Source organism: Hirundo rustica, chromosome 5 (assembly GCF_015227805.2).
Source record: "Hirundo rustica isolate bHirRus1 chromosome 5, bHirRus1.pri.v3, whole genome shotgun sequence".
NCBI lineage: Eukaryota > Metazoa > Chordata > Aves > Passeriformes > Hirundinidae > Hirundo > Hirundo rustica.
In genome coordinates, this window is record NC_053454.1 from 58,340,189 (window position 1) to 58,360,665 (window position 20,477).

At 41.0% G+C, this 20,477-nt stretch overlaps 1 protein-coding gene across 6 annotated transcripts in view; it reads right to left on the reverse strand.

Moving 5' to 3' along the window:
- The window catches only part of NR3C2 (nuclear receptor subfamily 3 group C member 2), a 191,875-nt gene that overhangs the window by 39,566 nt on the left and 131,832 nt on the right, over window positions 1-20,477 (reverse strand). For all 6 annotated transcript variants that reach the window (XM_040064075.2, XM_040064077.2, XM_058420605.1 and 3 more), the window contains one exon: window positions 10,397-10,513. In XM_040064075.2, the coding sequence (XP_039920009.1) occupies window positions 10,397-10,513 (117 nt within the window). The remainder of the gene's footprint in view (window positions 1-10,396; window positions 10,514-20,477) is intronic.

The window sequence follows — 20,477 nt, forward strand, 5'->3', positions numbered from 1 at the left end:
ACCTGATGAGAAAAAAGAGAGTAGGTCATCAAGGGACCTGCAGAAACGTTCACACTGGACAAGTCCCGGAAGAGACGCGAGACACATCCTTCACTTCACAAAGGTACCCCAGGTACTGCAATCCCACCAACTGGCACAAGAACATACCTGACAATTTTGCAAGGCTGCCCCATCCCCACCACCCTGCCCAGAAGTGTTGAAACCAGACACAATCATCAGGCCCACACTTGCCAGCTCTGACAAGAAACAGAGGGATTCCTTGGCATCACATAAGACTTGCCTATTTTTGCAACAATTTCACCTCGCTGACTCCAAGTTTAACTCATGATCATCACACAACCATTCTCCTTTCTTCCCTGCTGTCCCTCAGCAGCTGCTCTCAGATAACCCATTTCTCCACACCTGAACTTACACTTCTCAACATGCCAGTCTGTACCAAAAACGCCATCACACTGGCTTCCAACACTGGAACTGAAGAGGCTTCTGATCCAAATCTGCAGATTTACTTATTTGCTCTCTACCTCATTATACACATAATCATTACAATTACTACTAGACCCTCAGCAGGACTCTACTCCAGATGTCGTTTCAGTATAACAGGAAGCCACTCTGGAAGAACACTGTTTTGAGTAATTACACGCCCACTTAATGAGAAATCTTATTTTAATAAAAAATCCACTTACACCTCGAGACACTGAGCAGTGAAATGCAAACACCTGCAGGGACGTGGCACCTCACACCAGAACTCGCACACAGAAGTTGTCTCAAAAACCTTCAGGTGAAAGCCCAGATCAAATCTTGTGCATTCTGAGGTCTGACCCAAGGATGAAGTTCAGGTTACCCAACTGTCTAACAAGCGGGACAGTGATGAGCACAGCAATTAAGAAGGAAAGGCACTGGGGAGTTTGGGTAAGAGACGGAGGAATTAATCCCTTTTTTAAGTTGAGCTTCAGGCTAAGCATTCATGAAGAGACAGCGGACAAAAGCGACAAAAGAAAGCTGAGATCCAAAGTGCATTTTACAGGAATATTTAGGTTGTCAGGGAAAATGTCTAACACATTTGCTTGTTTCTCAGCAATCCTCAAAGTGATAATTAAATGAAAAATAACAGTTTCATAGGGGTACTCCTCCCTGTGTGGGAACAACTTTCACCAAATGCCAATTAGTGGTTTCCTGTTAAAATCAAATCAAGCTGGTTTTGATAAAGCTTTTTAATGAGAAATGGCTAAAGTATGAAAAATTCTCCCCACATATATTTCATATTAAATCCCAAAATCACATAACACAATCTCACATCTAATATTTTTGGTGTACAGAATTCTCTCTTGTACTCCTTCATTAATTTCAAAAGAAATGTATTTAGTAAATATTTAAATCATCCAATAAACAAAGCCTTAAAAAAAAAGCTTACTAAAGAAAATTACAATGTTGATGAAAGCCAATCTTAATCAGTCCTTTTCAGATGCTCCCAAAACTCATTTTTTACTGATTATTTATTCATTCTTCAAGCATATGGCAAATTCAGTAATTTTTGAGCTAAGAGTTGTCTACTAAACACATCAGTGGCTTTGATTATTCTATTTGACATTAAATACAGACAAGCAGTTGAATGTCAACAACAAATGCGAAGATGAGATCACCTACAACTCCAAGACACCTGTTGGAATGAAACACCAGCAGCTTGAACTGCGAGCATTGGTAAAAATTTTATTTAAAAAAAAAAATTAAAGAAACTTTGGAGAACAGATTTTGACTGCACCAGACTGAATACTCTTGGCTATGGTTGCTGGTTTCTGCCTTATGCCAAACGACAACGTTCCTCCCAAGACGCCCATTCCCATCCAACCTTCTGCAGGCACTCCTCATCCAAGTCTTCTTCCTTTCTTTTATTTGGGTTGATACCCAATGTTCCATGCCTGTTACATGATTTACGTGCCCTCCATCCTGATCACAACATGATAAAACCCTGATAGACACTTACCATGTCTAAAACTTCACATTTACATTGGAGACACAGGTTCTCAACAAGCATTTCAGAGTCCCTCAAAACCAAACTGTGCCACTGCAGCTCTCATTCTACATCTAGAGTGCTCAGACTTTTACTCCATTCTAAAGAGCATTTCATTTTTGTTCTTGCTAGAATTAAGTTTTCTAAGTGCTGCGCGTCCCTCTGTGGTCTTTCTGGGTACGTCATTACCACGTTCACACTTGACTTTTTTCCCCCAAACAACAAAAATTTTGAGAACCTTTGTCTCCTCATCTGTATGACTTCCATATCCCCAGTTTTTATCAACTCAGATATCTGTCAAATGACCTTACTCCTAATATATTAAATGCTGCTGGTCTGTCCCTCATCTTCTAGAAATTATCTACCCCACTTCCCAGAACACTCACTACCTGTGAAATACAAGCCGGCTGTTTATCTTCTGCAGTCATCTTGGCCATATTTTTCACCATCTAATTCATGATTAGTCATTAAAAAAGAAAAGAGAGTATAGCCCTGGCAATCTCCTGCTTCAAAAAACCCCCCTGAACACTACAGAAAACACTCTGTATTTGTAATATCAACCATTTTTCTGGGGCAATGGCAAACCTCTACCATTACCCATTCATGTGATCTGGGAAAGCTGATGGCAGAGAACCACAAAAGCACACAAATCAGCAGCCCCAGTGTACAGGAAGGTGTGTACCGGGTGGTTTAGAAACACTCCATCCAGTGCCTTCACCTTGCCTCCCTCTTTGTTAAACACCAGCTTCTCGCTGCTGTGCATTTCTAAGCCTTAAACGTGCTTGGCATTCCCTTCATAACCTGCTGGGAAAGGTTCTTTCGACTGCCATCGGACTCCAAGAGCTGCTTTTTGAGCCAGGTATGCCTGCCACACCTCACACTTATTTTAGCAAAACACAGGTACTGAAAACAGAAAGCCGTGCACTTGGGAATTGACAGGGGAGAAAAAGCAAGAAATAAAATTCAAAACAAAAACCACGATTCAGCATTGTGAACCCACCCTACTTTGGCCAAGATTGTTGCAAGCACGGCAAGTTAAATCTTCATGCACTGTTCTTCAGGTGGAAACTCTCTGAAGCTACAGCTCGGTGAAAAGGACAAGTTCCTCATGCTCCTACAGCTTCTCTCAGTGATGGGGAAGTGAGTAACGGAAATACATCATCACAGACCACAGGGGCAGGTTTCAAAAGGGTTCTGGTGACAACCAGCAGCTCTGGAAAAAAGAGGAACAGGAGCCACAGGCAGGTTTTCACAGTGGGGAAGAGTGCTTTTACTGTGGGGAAGAGTAAAAAGGATATGGACTTACAGCACTGTGGAAGGAAGCTGTAATAATAGTATCACTGTGGAAGTGATAATTTGGTGATTCAGGAAAAACAAAACATCACCAAGAGTTGCATGTAACAACTTTCAGAAATGCTGAAAAGCTTCCTCTCAGAAAACTGTCATCACCCACCTTGTGTTTTGAACCAAAGCAAGGCACCACGTGCAGAACATGAAGCTCTGGGGAAAGAGCACCCCTGAGCCTGCACAGGGAGTGCTGCACAGCCAAAATCAGACAGCACCCCCAGAGCCTGAGTGCACAGCACCACTGCAGGACACAGGGCAGGCTGGGCGACACACTCCCAGCAGCAGCCCAGCAGGGATGCAGCTCCTTTGCAAGACTGGCAACCAAAGGTGCTGTGCCTTGCATGGTATGGTGGAGAGTCCAGACAGAGAGAACAGAAAGTCTGGAGTTCAGCAGCCCCACGCCAAAAGCCTGAAAGGCTGTTCCTGGAGGAAAGACAAATGTCGCTGGCAGCTGGGCGCTTGCAGAAGGGAGAGCTGGAACCGGGAAAATGTGAAAAAACAAAGCATGAACCTGATTAGGAGTTTGATCAGGGACTGCTGGATGGGAGCTGTGGGCTCTTAGACCACTGCAGTGCATCTTCTCCAGCTGCCGTCACACACGGTGCGAAATCATCAGCAAAATTCCAAGTACAAGGACACACTTTCAATATTGCTTTTCACTGATGCCCAAGAGATTACTCTGACATTACCAGTCCTGTTCAAAATTCTGCATTTTTAACCATCATTCACAAATAATGTCTTAAATGTTGTAGCATGTGGCTGTTCTCATAGTTATTTACAATACTCAAGGATCACAGTACCATTTAGGTTGGAAAAGACCTTTAAAATCACAGAGTCCAACCATTAACCCAACACTGCCAAGTCCACCACTAAACCACGTCTCTAAGCACTAGATCTACATGGTTTCTGAAGGAAACCTGGGGAGCCTCTTCCAATGTTTGATAGCCCTTTCAGTGGAGGAACTTCTCCTAACATCCAATCTAAACATTCCATTCGTGAGGATGATTCAAGTTGGAAAGTTAGAGGGTCACATCAAGAGCGGGGCAAGAGCACAACACATGGAGTAAGATGGACACAAAAGCAGGAAAAGTCAATTGCCGAACAAGTTGGCTTCTACAACATCTTCAACAGCAACGCACAAATTTACTTACTATTATCTATTACTTAATTATTACTTACTTAAAAATTATTCATTTGTTACTTACTTATTACTTAAATAGTATTGTTTATTACTTAAAGTTCTTCTCCAACCTGCTAGCCTTTGTAAAAGTCTGGTGAAAGAACTGATAAAGACCCAGCTGAATGTTCAAGCTTAAAAATTATTGGCTTGATTCCCTCAGAAGAAAATGCTACATAATAAATGCAAATAAAAATGCATTAAAGTTAATGGCATCTCAAAATACTTTGCAGTTAAAGTTTAAATGAAAAATAAAATTTAACCATATGTATACCTCAAATTGCTTGTGTCTTACACAAAGGGGTTTATTTTCCTCTAAAATGTATGAAATCTTGGTTAGTAGGAAATTTTAAAGAAAAATAAGAGGATACACTTTTGCTGTATTTATGCTTTCCGTAAGTTTTCAGATTTTTTTCTATTTCTTTTTTTTCTCAGAAAGATAGGAACAATGATAATATAAACCACATAAGTTCCAGTAACTGAAAATTTAAAATTTAAAACCTTACCAGTATGAGTTCTCAAACAGAAAGATGGGCAAAAAGGTGAAGCATTATATCTTATTACTGGTTTTCTTAATTAACCTATTTTTCAGATTATTGAAATATTTCAGTGTATAAAAAATAAGGGTATCTGCCAGTGAAGCCTACAAATCACACCCAGCATCTTGTGCATGAAGTGTCTTACATATGTAAATGTATGCGGACCCAGGACTCGGATTTCACAGGCAGCCTCTGCAGACAGAATGATGAACTGTGTAATTTGCAAGGTGAAGTCTATTTTATGTCCCTTCCAGATCCAAAGGGTCCTTGAGCAAGCTGCTCCTCACTGCTGTGGGAGACCAAGGCCGGGAAGTCTCAGCAGCGTTTCACAGGGGAGCTGAGGCAGGGAAGGATTCCAGCCCTTCGTGGAACCCATCTTTCCACACATTCACGTCCCCTCTGCACGTATGGCACATCCCATGGCAGAAGAGGGACCTTCTCTGAACACGCAGAAGAGGGATGCCTGCTCACTAGGTCACATCCGAGATGTGAGGACCACCCTGCCCAGGAAAGGGGGGTGGGCGGTCGCCTCAAGTGACACCATATAAAACACTCCCACTCTCCAGGCTTCAGCACATGTGAGTGACACCAGGAGGCTCTGTGCCACCCTGGTGGCAATGCAGGACACATCCCAGGGGCTGCTGCCTTACAGGATGCAGCTGGTGGTGGCCTAAGACCCCATGCCAAGGTGTGGGACTGAGGGTCTCAGTGTGACACCCCGCAGTGCCACCACGGGGACAGACACAACTGAGGAAGAGCAGCACAAGGTGGGGAGGTGGGGGCCAAAAAAAAACGTCTCGTGAGAAAGCAAGAGCCTCGCCAAACCCAGTCACACTTCCCAAATCCGTGAAGTCATTCTGGTCCGTAATTAACTGAAAATTAATTACAGAATCTTGAAAAGAGCATAAAAAAATGGGCCAGCATACCTTCATAGTGCAGTTGCTCACTCTGAATCTCTTCCAACAATTAAGCCTAGCATATGTCACTGGAGTTAAAAAAAAATATAAAATAACAAAACAACAAACAAAATACGATTCCCAAAAAAGTTCTGAAGTCCTACTTGCCAAAGGGGATATAGCTGTCTGCAGAGCACACACATACCTTCTAGAAATGAGAAGGATGATTTAATGTGATACCTGGCAACTTCAGCTTTAAAGAAATTACCGGTTGCAGATGTTTCTTATAAAATCAAAACAAAAATTGAGACAATAACATAATTAGGTAAATTATTTGCTGACTTGATGAATAATTTTCTAAAGATTATTAAAGGATGTAAGAGCTTAGAAAATGCTCCAATTTTTCAACAAACAAAATGAGGAGGTAAACAGTAAAACTGCCAAATTATTTTGGCTGAGCATTCACAAAAAGGTGTATTTTGTATCACTGAATTACACGTATTTTTTACAAGGTGCCTAATCATGGCATGCTGCCACCAGTCAAAAGAATATTTTTTTTTAATTTAGAAAAAAAAAAAAAATAGCATGCCGGAAAGTAGAAGATATGCCATGAAATCAAAACTGAAAGACTGACAGAGTAAAAAAGCACTCTATTTTACTATTTAAAAAATACTGTGAAAGAATATTACCAAAAGAGAAAAAGAAAAAACCCCAAGAAAAAAGATCAGTAGATTAATCGGAGATTGGTGCTGCAGGAAACATGGAATGCTATTTCTGATTCCCAGTTTTCCATTATAGAGATTATATCTTCAGTAAGAGCAGGAAGACAACCTCAAACTGTCAAACTACAAAATTTGCTTCAGAACTCCCCTATTTCAGTACGTGGGAGGACCTGGGTGGGGGCAGCCGGGGGTCCTTCGCTCCCATCTGTACATGGGGAGGGTGGCAAAGGAGAGTCAAGTTCCTTTCCAGCCCACAGGAGACAGGACATTGTTCCCTAATGCAATATTTCTTCTAGATCAACTAGAGGTCTGATGTTTTGTTTGTGTTTTTGTTTGTTTGTTTTTCTTTAAATGAGGGGATAAAACATCATAGTTATGTGCAAGTGGAAAACAAATGCCCCTGGTTTCAGCAAACTGCAGACATTCCAGCCCTCAGCTATGCTGACAACCATTTTGCACATCATCTTACTGTTTCTCATGAACTAAGCACATCAGCACCTCTGATACAATTTCAGATTTGTTTTTACATTCGCTTTTCTTTGGAGGGTGAGAGCTGAGCTTGGCCCTACTCCACCAGGAGCACAGCGCAGTGTGTCACAACTACAGAGAGCTGCAAAGCGAACTTTAAAATAATGCATTTATAAATTCATTTTTCTCCAGCTCCTTACTGATCATACTACCTAATAAAATGCTTGCCCATTTTGTCTGTAAGTCCAAGCTAGAAACAGGCAAAAGCCCATTTTTATTGGAGTAATATATATGCTTGGCAAAACCAGTCTGACCACATGAAACTATAATCTACAGTGTAACTCCATATTAATGACATCACTCTTTTTCTTCAAGCTAAATATAAAAAAAAAAATAAACATGTTATTTAGTAACAAACCTTGGCATTTGATATGAAAATCACAGTTTTCAAATATGAATTAATGTCTCTTTTCGTCATTTCCACCTTCATTTTTTTATGATGATCTCCAGCATACCAGAAATGCCCTGCAATGGCACACAGAAGCTCACAAAACTGAGATGCTGCATTGCTCCTCTGTAGATGCCCAATGCAGAGCTCACCACTGGAGACAGATGGCCTAAGCAGAGAAAAATCCTCAAGTTCCCAGCACTTCCTGCCAGAGCTGGGCTCGCTCAAAGGCTGGAAGGGCCATCAGCATGATTTGGGAGCCCTTGGGGCTCTCTTAACAGTAATGCTGCCTCTGGGCTGCAGGTGCAGCCTTCCTCTGGCAGCCCTCCCCTCTCCCTCCAGCCTGCCCTTTCCTTCTTTGACCAAGCAGAAAGCACTGCAGTGCAAGGAAAGGCAGAACTCTTCATCTCTTTCATGTTGAAAAGACCTCCTTTACCACTTTTTAGTTCCTTTACATGGCATAAAGGGATTTAATCAGGAGTGAGAATTTCACCTGAAGGTTCTCCCCCGTGATGAAAATCACCAGAACAGCTAAGGTGTAAATCTCAGCTGCGTGCCAGCTGTACACTGCAGAGGCACATTTGGCCTTCCAGGTCATAGAGTCACAGACATTAAAGCTGAGAAGAGACCTCTAAGAACATCAGGTCCAACCGCTAACCCAGCACTGCCAAGTCCACCACTAAGCTTTGTGCCCAAGTGCCACATCTACATTTCCAGGGATAGTAATTCCACACTGACCAGCGCACTTCAGTGTCTGACCAATTTTTCAATGAAGATATTTCTCCTAAAATCCAATTTAAACCTCACCTGGAACAACCTAGGGCCATTTTATTTCATCCTGTAGCTTGTTTCATGTGAGGAGAGACCAACGGATCACCATCTTGCTATATCCTCCTTTCAGGGGAGCTGTAGATTAGGCCCTTCCAGAGCCTCCTTTTCTAAGGAACTAAACAGGCCCAGCTCCCTCAGCCACTCCTCAGCAGACCTGTGCTCCAGACCCTTCACCACCTTCACTGCCCGTCTCTGGACTTGCTCCAGCACCTCAGTGTCTTTCTGATAGTGAGGGGAGCTGCAATAAACACAGGTCACAAACAATGGTTTCCAGCAGTCTACCAAGCTCCAACAGAAGAGAAGATTTTTCAATGCCTGCCTCATTTACAGCATTCCAGTCAGTATTTAGGAAAAAAAAAAAAAAAAAAAAAAAAAAAAAAAAAAAAAAAAAAAGCAAGCCCCTCTAGCGAAGTTTCCCTCCTGCCTTGATTTGCTTCTCTGCAGAGGACACCATGTGAACACATCCTTTGAAACCCACCTGGACATCACAGGGAGGAACTCATGACATTGCAGATGAAGCATCCCCTGCTGCTATTTCCTAAGGTTCTCAAGCCATGGGTTTTCCTGGAACTCCACGGGCATTGCATGGGGCACATCCAGGGGAAGAAGCCCTACACCAGCTGCCGGCAGGATGCAGCAACATTCCCAGCACTCTAGAGAGCTGACCTTCCTGCTCCACAACGATTTTCAGCGCTAGTTTTATGGGACGAAGGAGCTGCGACCATGGAGCTCCTGTTTCATCAAACAAAGGCGTTCTGTTTCCCTGGCTAGGCTGAACAGCACAGATCAAAGCAAGGAAAAGCTGTCACCTCCCCAGCATGCCACAATCTGGCCCCATTTTCCCTTGGGAAAAGGGAAAATGGGGCCTGGGGTGCAATGTGGTATCTCAAAATTGGGAAAGGGGTTGAAAGAGAGCCTAACAGGGCTCCTCTCTCTGAAAAAGTAAGGTGTGACTTGTTTGAGTATTGCTGCCAGGAGACAAGGTAGAAAAAGAAGTCTGGGAGGTAGAAAAAGGCAGCAGGCAGGAACCAGGATTTTGCACATAACCTATGAAGGAAAAAACAGCTCAATCTGTAGAACTAAACTCAGCTGCCAGGAGAATAGGTTCAGGAGGACAAAATGTGAATTTTGAGATGGGGAGGAGTTAATGTGACCATGTTGTATTTTTCTGTACAGTGAAAACACTCTTGAGGGAAGGGTAACTGCACATCAGGGGAAGGACCTGCAACAGTATCCAAACCCCTGTTCACACACAACACCATAAACACAGGAGTGGTGGGAAAAAGGTATTCATAATAACATTTGCTCAGATGAAGGTTTGAGTCAGGAAATCCACTGAAGCACAGCCAGAAACACATAGCCATTACCAAAGAATAATTAAAACAACAGGAAAAAAAAACTATTATAGATTTTGTTATCACACTGTTTTCAGTGTGTTTTTGATAATCAGTAAGAAAACATTTTTTCTTGTTGTTGTTGGTATATGAACAATGCAGTAACATCATCAAAATTATTGCACATCCTTACAGTCACAGGAAAAAAAAAAAAAAATCAATAAAAATGCTGAATAAGCACGAAAGAAGTTGAGAGGTTTCACTGTGTGTGAATTTACTTTCATGATGGTGTAACATGTTTTTCAGTATTCGAGAGAATGCTCATCACAAAGAAAATAACCCCATGCAATAGTTGAAACTTCAACATTTTTAGCTTATGGTATTCTACTAAAATTACTGTCATCATAAAACACCCACTTTTCTTTTTTCTGTGCCATAAAATACGCACCTTGAAACCCCAATTTAGAATGACAATAGAGTTTATCAGCTATTAAGCACTTCTTCAGAATAATCCCACCTTAAAAATTCTGAGATTATGCAGCTGCCAGAACTATTAAAAAAGCTGCACATTTCCAATGTTTTCACCTAATCCAATTAAGAGACCAAACTATTAATATTCTGCTTACCTCCTAAATTCATTCCAGCTTGCAGACATTTCTGTAATCGACAGGCTGGGCAGTTCTTCCTCCGAATCTTATCAATTATACAGTCGTTCCTTCCTGCACACAGGTAATTATGCTGGCCTGAATGAACCAAAAATAAAATGCATTATTAAAGGCTGTATTTACATAACTCCAATTCGTTGTTCTCTGCTGTTTTGCACTCATTTTGAGATTCTTAATGAAGACATTTCAAATTCCATTCTTTACCCATTCTAAATGATCTTGGTGAGTTGTCACAGGCTTTTATTATGAGCATCTCCTCTTTTTAATTTGGGAAGGAGTTTTGGTATCATGCTCAAGATAGATCTCATTACTTTTTTTTTGTCCTCAACAGGACTGGAATTTTTCTTCTAATAAAAGCCAAACACTTGGTTTGAGTTTTTTCAGATCTTCTTGAGTGTGCTGTATCACAGAGCAGTCCGACAACTCTAAGTTGGGTACATTCTCATGCCCAAGAAGTTCAGGATATAAAGCAGAAATACACAGCAGAGGTTAACTTTCCCCATATACCCCACTCCCCTCAATGAGTTCAACCAGGCTTAAATCACAACTGTATTATTTAATTTCTGTAACGGCCCACAGAAGCAGTCCTGGAATGACAGCAGGTATTGACTGCCGAAGGGAACGACGCAGCATCCAGGGAAAACAGGCTGTCAGCTTGGAGACTCAAAAGGCATTTTGGTCCATGGGAGCAACACAGGTGGAGCAAACCAATGCAGTGTCTCAGGCAAGGGCACTATCACATGGCCTTTTCAGAGCCTGGTGCTTGAACTCGATGTGGAAGAATAAAGGAAGCCACGAAGGGCTGGTGTAACACGACCGCAGAAGCAAGAGATTGTTTTAGCTGCCTTAATCCAGAGGTGGCACACAGGGATCTGGGGTGGCCAAAACAAATGTGCAGAAACCCCAAGGGATGTGCAAATAAAGTTGAAGCCAATGACCAAAGCAAGTAGCAGTCATGGGAGAGGAGGGGAAGCCCTGGAAGAAGTCAGGAGCAGAGCTGCACTGGAATGAACAGGGGCCAACGCGCAGGGAGAGGCAATGAGGATGCAGCTCCATAAGGGGACAAAGCTGCTGTAGGACAAGAGGCATAAAATATGTCTGCCAAGCTATTTTCCACAACACTCATATGCTTCCTAGGGAAAGATAAAGAGAATATTCATGGGACACAGGAGACCTGGCTTCTGCTTTGGGCTCTTTCAGGAATTTGCCTTAAAACTTCAGCTAAGTCCTTTTCTATCTCTGGCACCTGTCTTCCTTTCAGCCTTACAACGTTATCTAGACAGTGAACTGAAACTTGTGTTGTTTCTCGAATCTCTTCTGAGCACCCCACACAAAGAAAACCGACCTCATTTGAGTGAGTGAAGTGTTACTGTAGGATCACAAAGGTATCATCATTTACATAACGCTTTAGATGTTTAAAGAACATGCAGATGGGCAAATAAGGGTTTTATGAAGGGACTTTACCTAGCACTGTGACAGATGAAAAAAGAACAAAACTTCAGCAAAATAATTCAAGAATAAGTTACATTAGGCACAAAATCAAGTTCTATAATATAGTGACAGTAGCAGGATCTATCAGCTGGCCTTTAAGTAGGCCTACTAAACAAGAGATAAACTTCTCAGCTAATCACAAAATGAAAATCTGGGTATCACATAATGTTTATTTTGTGATGTGATCCATACAAAAACAGACATGAAAGAGAAGAGTCAACTTAATTCTTCTTTATATTTTTGTTCTGAACTGACTTGAGCACATCCCCTAAAGAACCACCACGCATACAGCATGAAAGTAACACAAAAGGAGAAAACAAAAGCATTTAAAATTATTATATAAGGCATAGAGATGGTTTATATGTCCTAAAAAATACTGGCATATAATCATTTTTTTTTGTGGGGAGAAGGAAAAATGGTTTTTTTCTGCCAGGAATGCAGGTGCAGCTGCTCAGTACTCATATAGTGTCCTTTGTACATCAGACTACTGCAATACCATTTTTAGGCTTCCACAGGCGGGTGCAGGCTATTAATAAGACAAGTCAGCTCCAACACTGCAAAGTGAACCCCTCTGCAGAGCTACCCGGAAGGCAGTTTGTGCTAAAAAAAAAAAAATGTATACCTGTTAAGTCAATATTTTTTCACTACTGCTTTAAAAATCTAATGGGTTTCATTAAAAAGTTCCCATTTATGCACTCCAGGATAATTACTTGGGTTGCATTTTTAAATGTTGTAGTAATGTTTCATTCAAAAACTGTCACAATTGGACTTCCTAAGAAATATTCCCACAACAGCAGAATATTCCATAAATCAGCCTTCAACTGCTTTAAGTAGCTTGCAATTATTGCTTTGTGACCTATCTACTCCAGATCAAATACTTTCAGAAAACATAACTTAGTAAAGGTTCATCAATTTTTGAATCAAGCATCTCTGAGTATTAACATATGGTACAAAATCTATAACTAGCTTTTTTAGTAAGCAAGGCAAACAGCAAACACCATCTTCTCAATCTTTTTAATTTCTAACAATTCCTAAAAAACCACAGCTATCATATAGTTCACATTAATGGAAGTAAATTTTAAAAAGCCAGAATAGATCAACATTCCAACAAACCCTCTATGCAGAGTACAGCTCTAAAATAATGAACAGTTCTTCAGTTAACACCTCCAATGAAAAAAAAAAAAAAGCTTCAATCATCCATGCAATCAAATATGGTCCATTTCAAATAAAACCAATTTTGTAAAGTAAGTCAGCAAAGCAAAGACACCCATAATGAATCAGTATGTCCCTCATTTGTGCTTCACTAAGGCCCCTCAACTTCAGAACCAACCCAAAACCCGACATATCTGAAACTGACGCAGTGCTCTCAGGACCTCAGTGAGATGGTGGAGGCCATCCTGAAGAGAGGCTGGTGTTTTTGTGGTGCGAGATCTCCAACTCTTTCAAGAGATGTATTGATCTGCCTTGTGCAGTTTGTGTTTAGCTTAATCCAGTCGTTCTTTTTATCCCATTCAATCACCCACAAGTGGGCTGGAGAGTGACAGAGCAGATATTGAATTCTCATCTCCCATGTGCTAAATGCATTAAGATGAAAGTAATTTTTACTTATGCCATCATTAAGAGCACTCACACCAGCTAATTCCTTCTCCGTCTGAAATACAAAGATACTAAAGATGCGAGGAAAATGTTCCAGCTCAAAATTAGTAACAGGTAGCACAGCAAGAAGAAAGTGAGATTTTTTTCCTCTTAGTGGTAGAGCTAGAGGAATATTGAAATTTGCATTTTCCAGGTTATTGTGCCACCAAAGAATGACACAACCAAACTTACACACAAAAATATTTCAATGTTTCCAACTCCCTCACCTCGAAAGATTCTATAATTCCCTGCTTTTATAGGTTTTCAAAAGAAAACAAAAAGGAAGTGTTCATGAAATTCAGTCTTCCCTCTTACTGAGTTTTCCTGAATAAGCAAAATTCAGCAGTAAAGAAGGGGAGGAGAAAAAGCTGTTCTTATCTGGCCTGTGAATTACAGCCAAAATGAGGCTACAGCAGAAGCTGTGCCTTTCCCCATTTTAAAACTCCCCAAAAGTGACTTGCTAAGACAAACCTGTGTATGAGTGCAGAGCACCGCTGCACTCCAAGGGCTGCCATGCTTCCCTACAGGTACGGCTGCAAAAGGAATGAGATTGTAGGTATTTCTAGTCAGTATTATTTCTGTTCCTGTCTAGGGCAAAATTAGAAAAGCACACAAATTTCTGCAACGTTCCACATGTTTTATCTTCCTCCTAAATTTCCCCCACCCCAGTTTTTTGAAGTTTACGTCAGGAACCGCAAATCATTAAGGCGTATTCTACATTTTTGCTCTCCTGTTAAAATAGCAACTACTATGATCAAATGTTAAATTTTGTAAGGAGAAAAGCGTAGTGCTGGAAGAGGATCTAAAGACTGTTTAATTCAAGCCCACTCATGGAAGCATGATAAGACTAGCTTAACAGTTCAGGCGGGTTTTTAGTTTTCCTTCTGTTTGTATTAAAATCTTCTGAGGAAAGGTATTCTGCAACTTCCCTACAACCTACAAGCCATGTGTGACTAGGCTAGCGATTAGCCACCCCTGAAGTTGTGTTTCTTCCCTTTGCATTTCACCCAAATGGGAATATTTTGTGACAGGAAGAGATATTCATACTCCCCCCACGGACATTCACAGTAATAGATCATCACCTTCTCACAACAATCTCCTGCCTATCGAAAGATTTATGTTCCCCATCTCTTTGCTGGGCTAAACAAATCCAGTTCTCTCAATCTTTCCTTGTAGGTCATGTTTCCTGAATCTGTCGTCAATTCCTCCTATTCTCCTCCAGCCTCTCTCCTAAAACAGGGCACATTTTTCTTGCTGAGTTTCACTATCACGAAGGCCAATAAAATGGTTATTTCCTGCATCTTGCACACACAGCAGCCCAGCTAATGCAATCTTGGACCAGGGCTGGCTTTTGGCAATGGCATTAGGTTGTTGACTCACGCTCACTTGTGTGTCACTAACGACCAGCTCCTCTCCTGGGGCACTGCTGCCTTCCACATGTTCTTTCCTGCTTTTACCTGGGCAGGCAGCTCTCTTTATTCCTCTTCTACGTACACACACATCCACTGAGAAAGGCAAAGAAAACGTCCAAAATCCACTCCGGGTTCAATGTCTGAAACAGCAGTATGCCTTGGGTCCCAAGACTGAGAACCCAAGGCTGCTGTCCCAAGCCTCACAAAGGGACAGCAAAGTGAGAAAACAGGAGCAGCAGCTGAGGACTAAACAAAGCAGAAGTAGCTTGAAAAAACCTCAGCTTTTAAAATAGTGTCTCACTGAGGCACATCAAAATGCATATAAAGTGTCCCAATTTCCCTTCTTCCTCCACAATGAGAATTAATACTTTGACTCAGAAAATTGCAGGCCGAGTTGTCTTCTCCCTGCAGGCAGCCAGAAAGCCAAGCCTTCTTCCAGGGTTTGAGGAGCTGGAAGCCACCTCCAGCCCTGCCTTGCAGATCTGCATGTAAGAGCAAGGATCCCTTTTGCAGCTTCTGGGGTTGGAGTAAGTGCTTAGTTTCTGAATTATTTCCCAACAGGGAAGATTATCTCCCTGGCAGTAAGTGATACATATAAAAGCCTTATGGAATAGATAACATTTATTTCTTAACACTGTCCCTTCCCTTCACCCACCAGCCCATCAGACTGCACAAGCCCAGCCCAAGCTTCCCTTCCAACCTGAGCCACAGACCTTCCCTGCTAAAGACAAAGCAAACATGGTGCAGAAAATCATCAGGATTTTCTAAGGGAAGTCTCTCACCTCAGGAATATCTGGTCAGCAAACAGAACTTAACACCAGGTTTTTCTGCTTTCTGGTATAGCCCTAATGAAGGGCTATGCCTCCTACAGCAAGGAGTCACAAAATGTGCACATCCCAACCTCTCATTTGTGCTCACTGAGGTATGTGATGTGCCCCTTTAAACTAGCTCTGAAACCCTTGCAGATTTTGTCTCTGTCTCCATATAAGCTCCTTCAATTACTAAAATTTAACTGTTTGTACCTTTTGTCAGCCAGTATGCAAATAAAATTACTGCCAAGACTTGCTACAATGGTTTTCCACATCCAGAAAAGGATTTCCTGTTTGACAGGAGTCGTATCACACTATCAAGGGACAAACTGCATAAACCTGAGGTTCTCCCTTCACCATCTGCAGCAGGCAGGTACTCTCAAATACATCAGCACGATAAGTATGATGATGAATCGCTTTTCGAATTTCAGTTTTCACAATGCCCCTATTCCTTGCAATTTAAAAAAAAAAAAAAAAAAAGAGGCCTGCTACCCAATGGAAATGAGAACTGCGTTTTCATTTCAAATGTCCATTTATTACACAGTTGAGGACGCTTTTTTTTTGTTTTGTGTTGTGTTTTTTTGGTGGGTTTACTTTTTTTTTTTTTTTCCTAAGCAGTTGACAACTGCCCAGCAACAGCAGCCTATGTTTGCAGTCACTATTTTAGGCTACATCACATGTCAATTACATAACCTTGTTTTACTGCTCTTGAACTGGTTCGAACAACCTGGGAAAGAGATTAGGGCAGTCCCTCCCAGCCGGCCATCCATCCACACGCTCCGGCAGGACCTGTCCCCCCAGCACAGCTCCAGTGCTTCTCTCCAGGACTAGTTACTCATTGCCAGACCCACCTGAGACGCTGGATAATTAACTTCCTCACTCAGCTCTGTTTAAACCAGTCCAGTCCGACCACGGCACACTAACAAACTTCATTCCTCATGCTGAGATTTATGAGTAGCAGAATAAGCTCATAAATGCCACAGCCACGGTATGGGACATAGATATGAATATTGCCCCTTCATTTTACGCAGAGAATTCTCTGGGTGTGCATTTTAGATATTGAATCTCAGAGTTTCTCAAAATTCAGGATTTATCTCCCTTATTACTGCACAGCTCCTATCATTCCCAGACAACATGCTTTTCGGCTGCAGACCAAGGCAGTATCTGACAAGATGACAATATTGGTCTATTATTAACATTATTACAGCGTGCTTACAGCATAAGTATAATCTAAATCCTTCTCTGAAACAAGAATTTAGAGCTTTCCCTTCTTTATAATAAATTACAGGCTTAATTAAAATTTGTTTTGACTTTGGCAAAATATTCATCACATCTGGGGTATTTCCTGCCTGCTTCTCATTCTAAATTACCTTCTGCTACTTCTAGGTCCCAAGATATCTTTCACTTTCTTTACCCCTTTATATTATTAGATTATTTTTTATCTGCCATTTCAATGATTTTCTTTCTAAAGTCTCCTTACTTTCTACTCCCTCCTTCTGTTTCTTTCTGTCAAGAAAATTTGTTTTCCAACCTTTTTTTTTAACATACTTTTATCCTCAAGACTTTTACCCCTTTCCTGTTCTATAACTCTTTCTTCAGTCTTCTCATTTACCTTCTAAATTAATTATTTCGTCTGTACAGCTAATAAATGTGATTTCACAGAGCAAATTTACATTGCAGTTAAAGGTATGGCTACACCTAACTTAATATACCAAAGCAAAGTATATTAAAATCACTAAAGGCAGGGGATAATAATGAAGTCTCAACAGCACCATTTCCTGCAGTGTCCACAAAATGCAGCAAGGGCTTTTTAAAAAGGCACGGGGCACACCCACGGGTGCTCACAGATGCGCTTCCTCCAACAGTGACCACACATATAAAGCTGATTTCCCTTCTTTTTCTGGAAATGGAGCAAGGAAGGCTGTGTCTGCAGATGCTTTATATGCAAAACTGTTCAAGTTGCTGTTTACGCACTCCCTACACACGCACACCTAAGAACAGAGACTCCAACGCTCTGCCAGTCTTAACATGGAAACTGTCCTCTGCTCCTTCACGTTCTCTGGAAGCTTGCTTTCACATTGGGCTGAGACCAGGCTAACAACAACAATTGGAATGGTCTGGTGACCCTGGCAAAGGAGATGAGAAGTTATAAAAATGATTCTCACTCACTATTTTAAGCAGACTGAAAGGGCACCGATGAGAGGGATCAAGGAGAGAGACGAAATTTGGCAAGGGAGCATGGGATGTAGCCCAAAAGAGGCTACTATTTTCTGCAGGAGAAACCATCCAGCAGGGATGAAACCTGCTAATGACAGGGAGATGAGTGGGCACAAAAAATACTTGTGAGCACCTCATTTTTAAGGTCCACCTGCACATTTTCTTATGCCATGCTTAAAACACCCCACAGAACTCTGAAAGCCCCTCCAAGCCTGTGTGTAGTGCTCCAGCCATCCTGTTATTCAGAGAGGCTGAGCCACCAACACAAGATATGCCCCAAACTTGTGCTGAGAACATCCCCAGAACCATTTTCCAGGTTGCTGGAAACCTGAACACAGCCACATGACACACTACAAGATAATTCCCTTTTCATGTCGTCAAAGGCATGCAGAACGATGTTAGCACAGAAGAGGAATAGGAAAAACCAGATTTTGGAAAACATTTCCAATTCAGTGAAATTGCACGGCACTGGAAATCTGTTTTGGATGAAAACCAAGGGAAAATATCTAGAAATACCAAAATAATCCTGTTATCGAGTGAAATAATTCTGTTTCTGTTTTGAAACTAGTTTTCAGCACAATTACTTTTGATTTTAGATTATAACAGATACAGTGACACAGAGAGTGAGAATTAGAGTTTTAGAGGATGTTTTGACAAAATCACACATCTAATACATTACAGCATTTTCTCTCGCAGCAACTTTCCAAATTTTCAGTTTGGTTTTTACAGAAATTTTAACTGAATATTTTTGAAGTCTCTAGATGCTGCTATCTGCAGAGGCAGATTTACAAGAGATCATGTTGCATGCATGGTGGTTAATTCTGCTTTCCCATGCTACAAATCTGATAAGGCATTCTTGACATACTACAAATTTCCTGGCGCTTTAATGGAAAATCTCAACGTACAAGAAATGGCCTAAAAGGTCTGGAAATACTTTTTAAAATAAGTGTCATGCAAAAAAAAAAAAAAAAAAATCTTAAATTGCAACTGAAATGCCCTTCAATTTTTTTGCTGACATGAAATGGTCAGCCAATCCGCTACACTGATACACGATGTAGTATCCTGCTCTACAAATAGCTCACTGTTTCGACTGGATTTCAGGAAGCACTCGGTGTAAAATAAGATCTGTGTGAAATATCAGGTTCATTTAAGGGAATGTTTGAGAGTGAGGTGTGGGGGGAGCATTCTGGAATATGGAGCACTAGTTTGTAATGTAAGGACTTCTGAATGACTCTGGCTCCCTCAGCCACGATCCTTCAGTGAACACTCTACTAAAAATAATCACCTCTACAAAAATATTTGTAGTTGCAAGTGTACCTGAAGCCTGTTACACTTTATTTATTCCTCCAAACCTCAGTGTCTGCCCTACCATCCTGCTGATACAATAGTGTATCAAATTGTCTTTGCAGTAATAACCAAGAGATAACTTCTCATAGGACAAACAGAAAAATCAATATGCACGGCATTAATTCTGCGTTTTGCACCTCCATTTTAAAGTCTGCAATTCCAGGCTGACTCCTCCAATAATATGCATGCTACTTATAAAAGATATTGCTAGAAAAATAGGCTGTTTGTTTCACAAAGTTAAACTTTCCCCAACTCTTGATCTCAGTGAAAATGTTCTGTTAATTTTTTTTTTGATTTTAAAACTAGCTGCCCTTTGGTTTTTGCAAACATTTTGATGTTCAAGTCTGCTGTGTTCTGCATTTAGCATGCTCAGCAGATCACAAATTTTATTCTGTGTGAATGACACATTATCTTCAAAGCATATTTTTCTCCTGCATTTTTCATGTACAGTTTACTACAGCTCAGTCTGGAAATATGCTAAATTTATAATAATGAATATTATTATGTGTAAGAGCAACAATTTAAAATATTGCCAGCACGCACGTTGACAAATATTTTCCTCTAAAACTCTGGTCAGTAATAATTTTCTTTTAAAGGCTGCAAGATATGCCATCACAAGAGAGCCTTTTAGCAGTCTCCTGAGATCCCAAACACAGAAACGTTGACCAAAGTAATACCAGATGCTCACCAAAGGGAACTTAAAATTTCTCTGCATTTGTTTGCTGACTTTTTAAGAAAAATACTGGTTTTTACCCTTTGAACGATGTACTTGTCTCCCTATTTATTTTCTTCTTTTTCTCTCTCCATTTGTTTCTTTTTATTAGGAACCTCAGCTCTCTGTTACCCAGATAAATCTGAAGAAAGAAGAGGATTAGGGGTTGTAGAAAGAATATCTGACAATTTTAATGAAATTTCACAGTGTGTTTACTGTTAAAATACTGTAACAACCTGAAACAAAAAGTGCAAATTAAGTAGCAGAATGGATATTACACCAATTAAAATTACTATTTCCATGTTTAATCGGATGAGGAGGTCCTTCCAAGTACCATTCCCCAAAGTGGGTGCAGAACTTCTAGGCTGCAGAGCCACAGGTCCCAGTCGCCTCCAGTTCTTGCTCCCCAAACCCCTAAA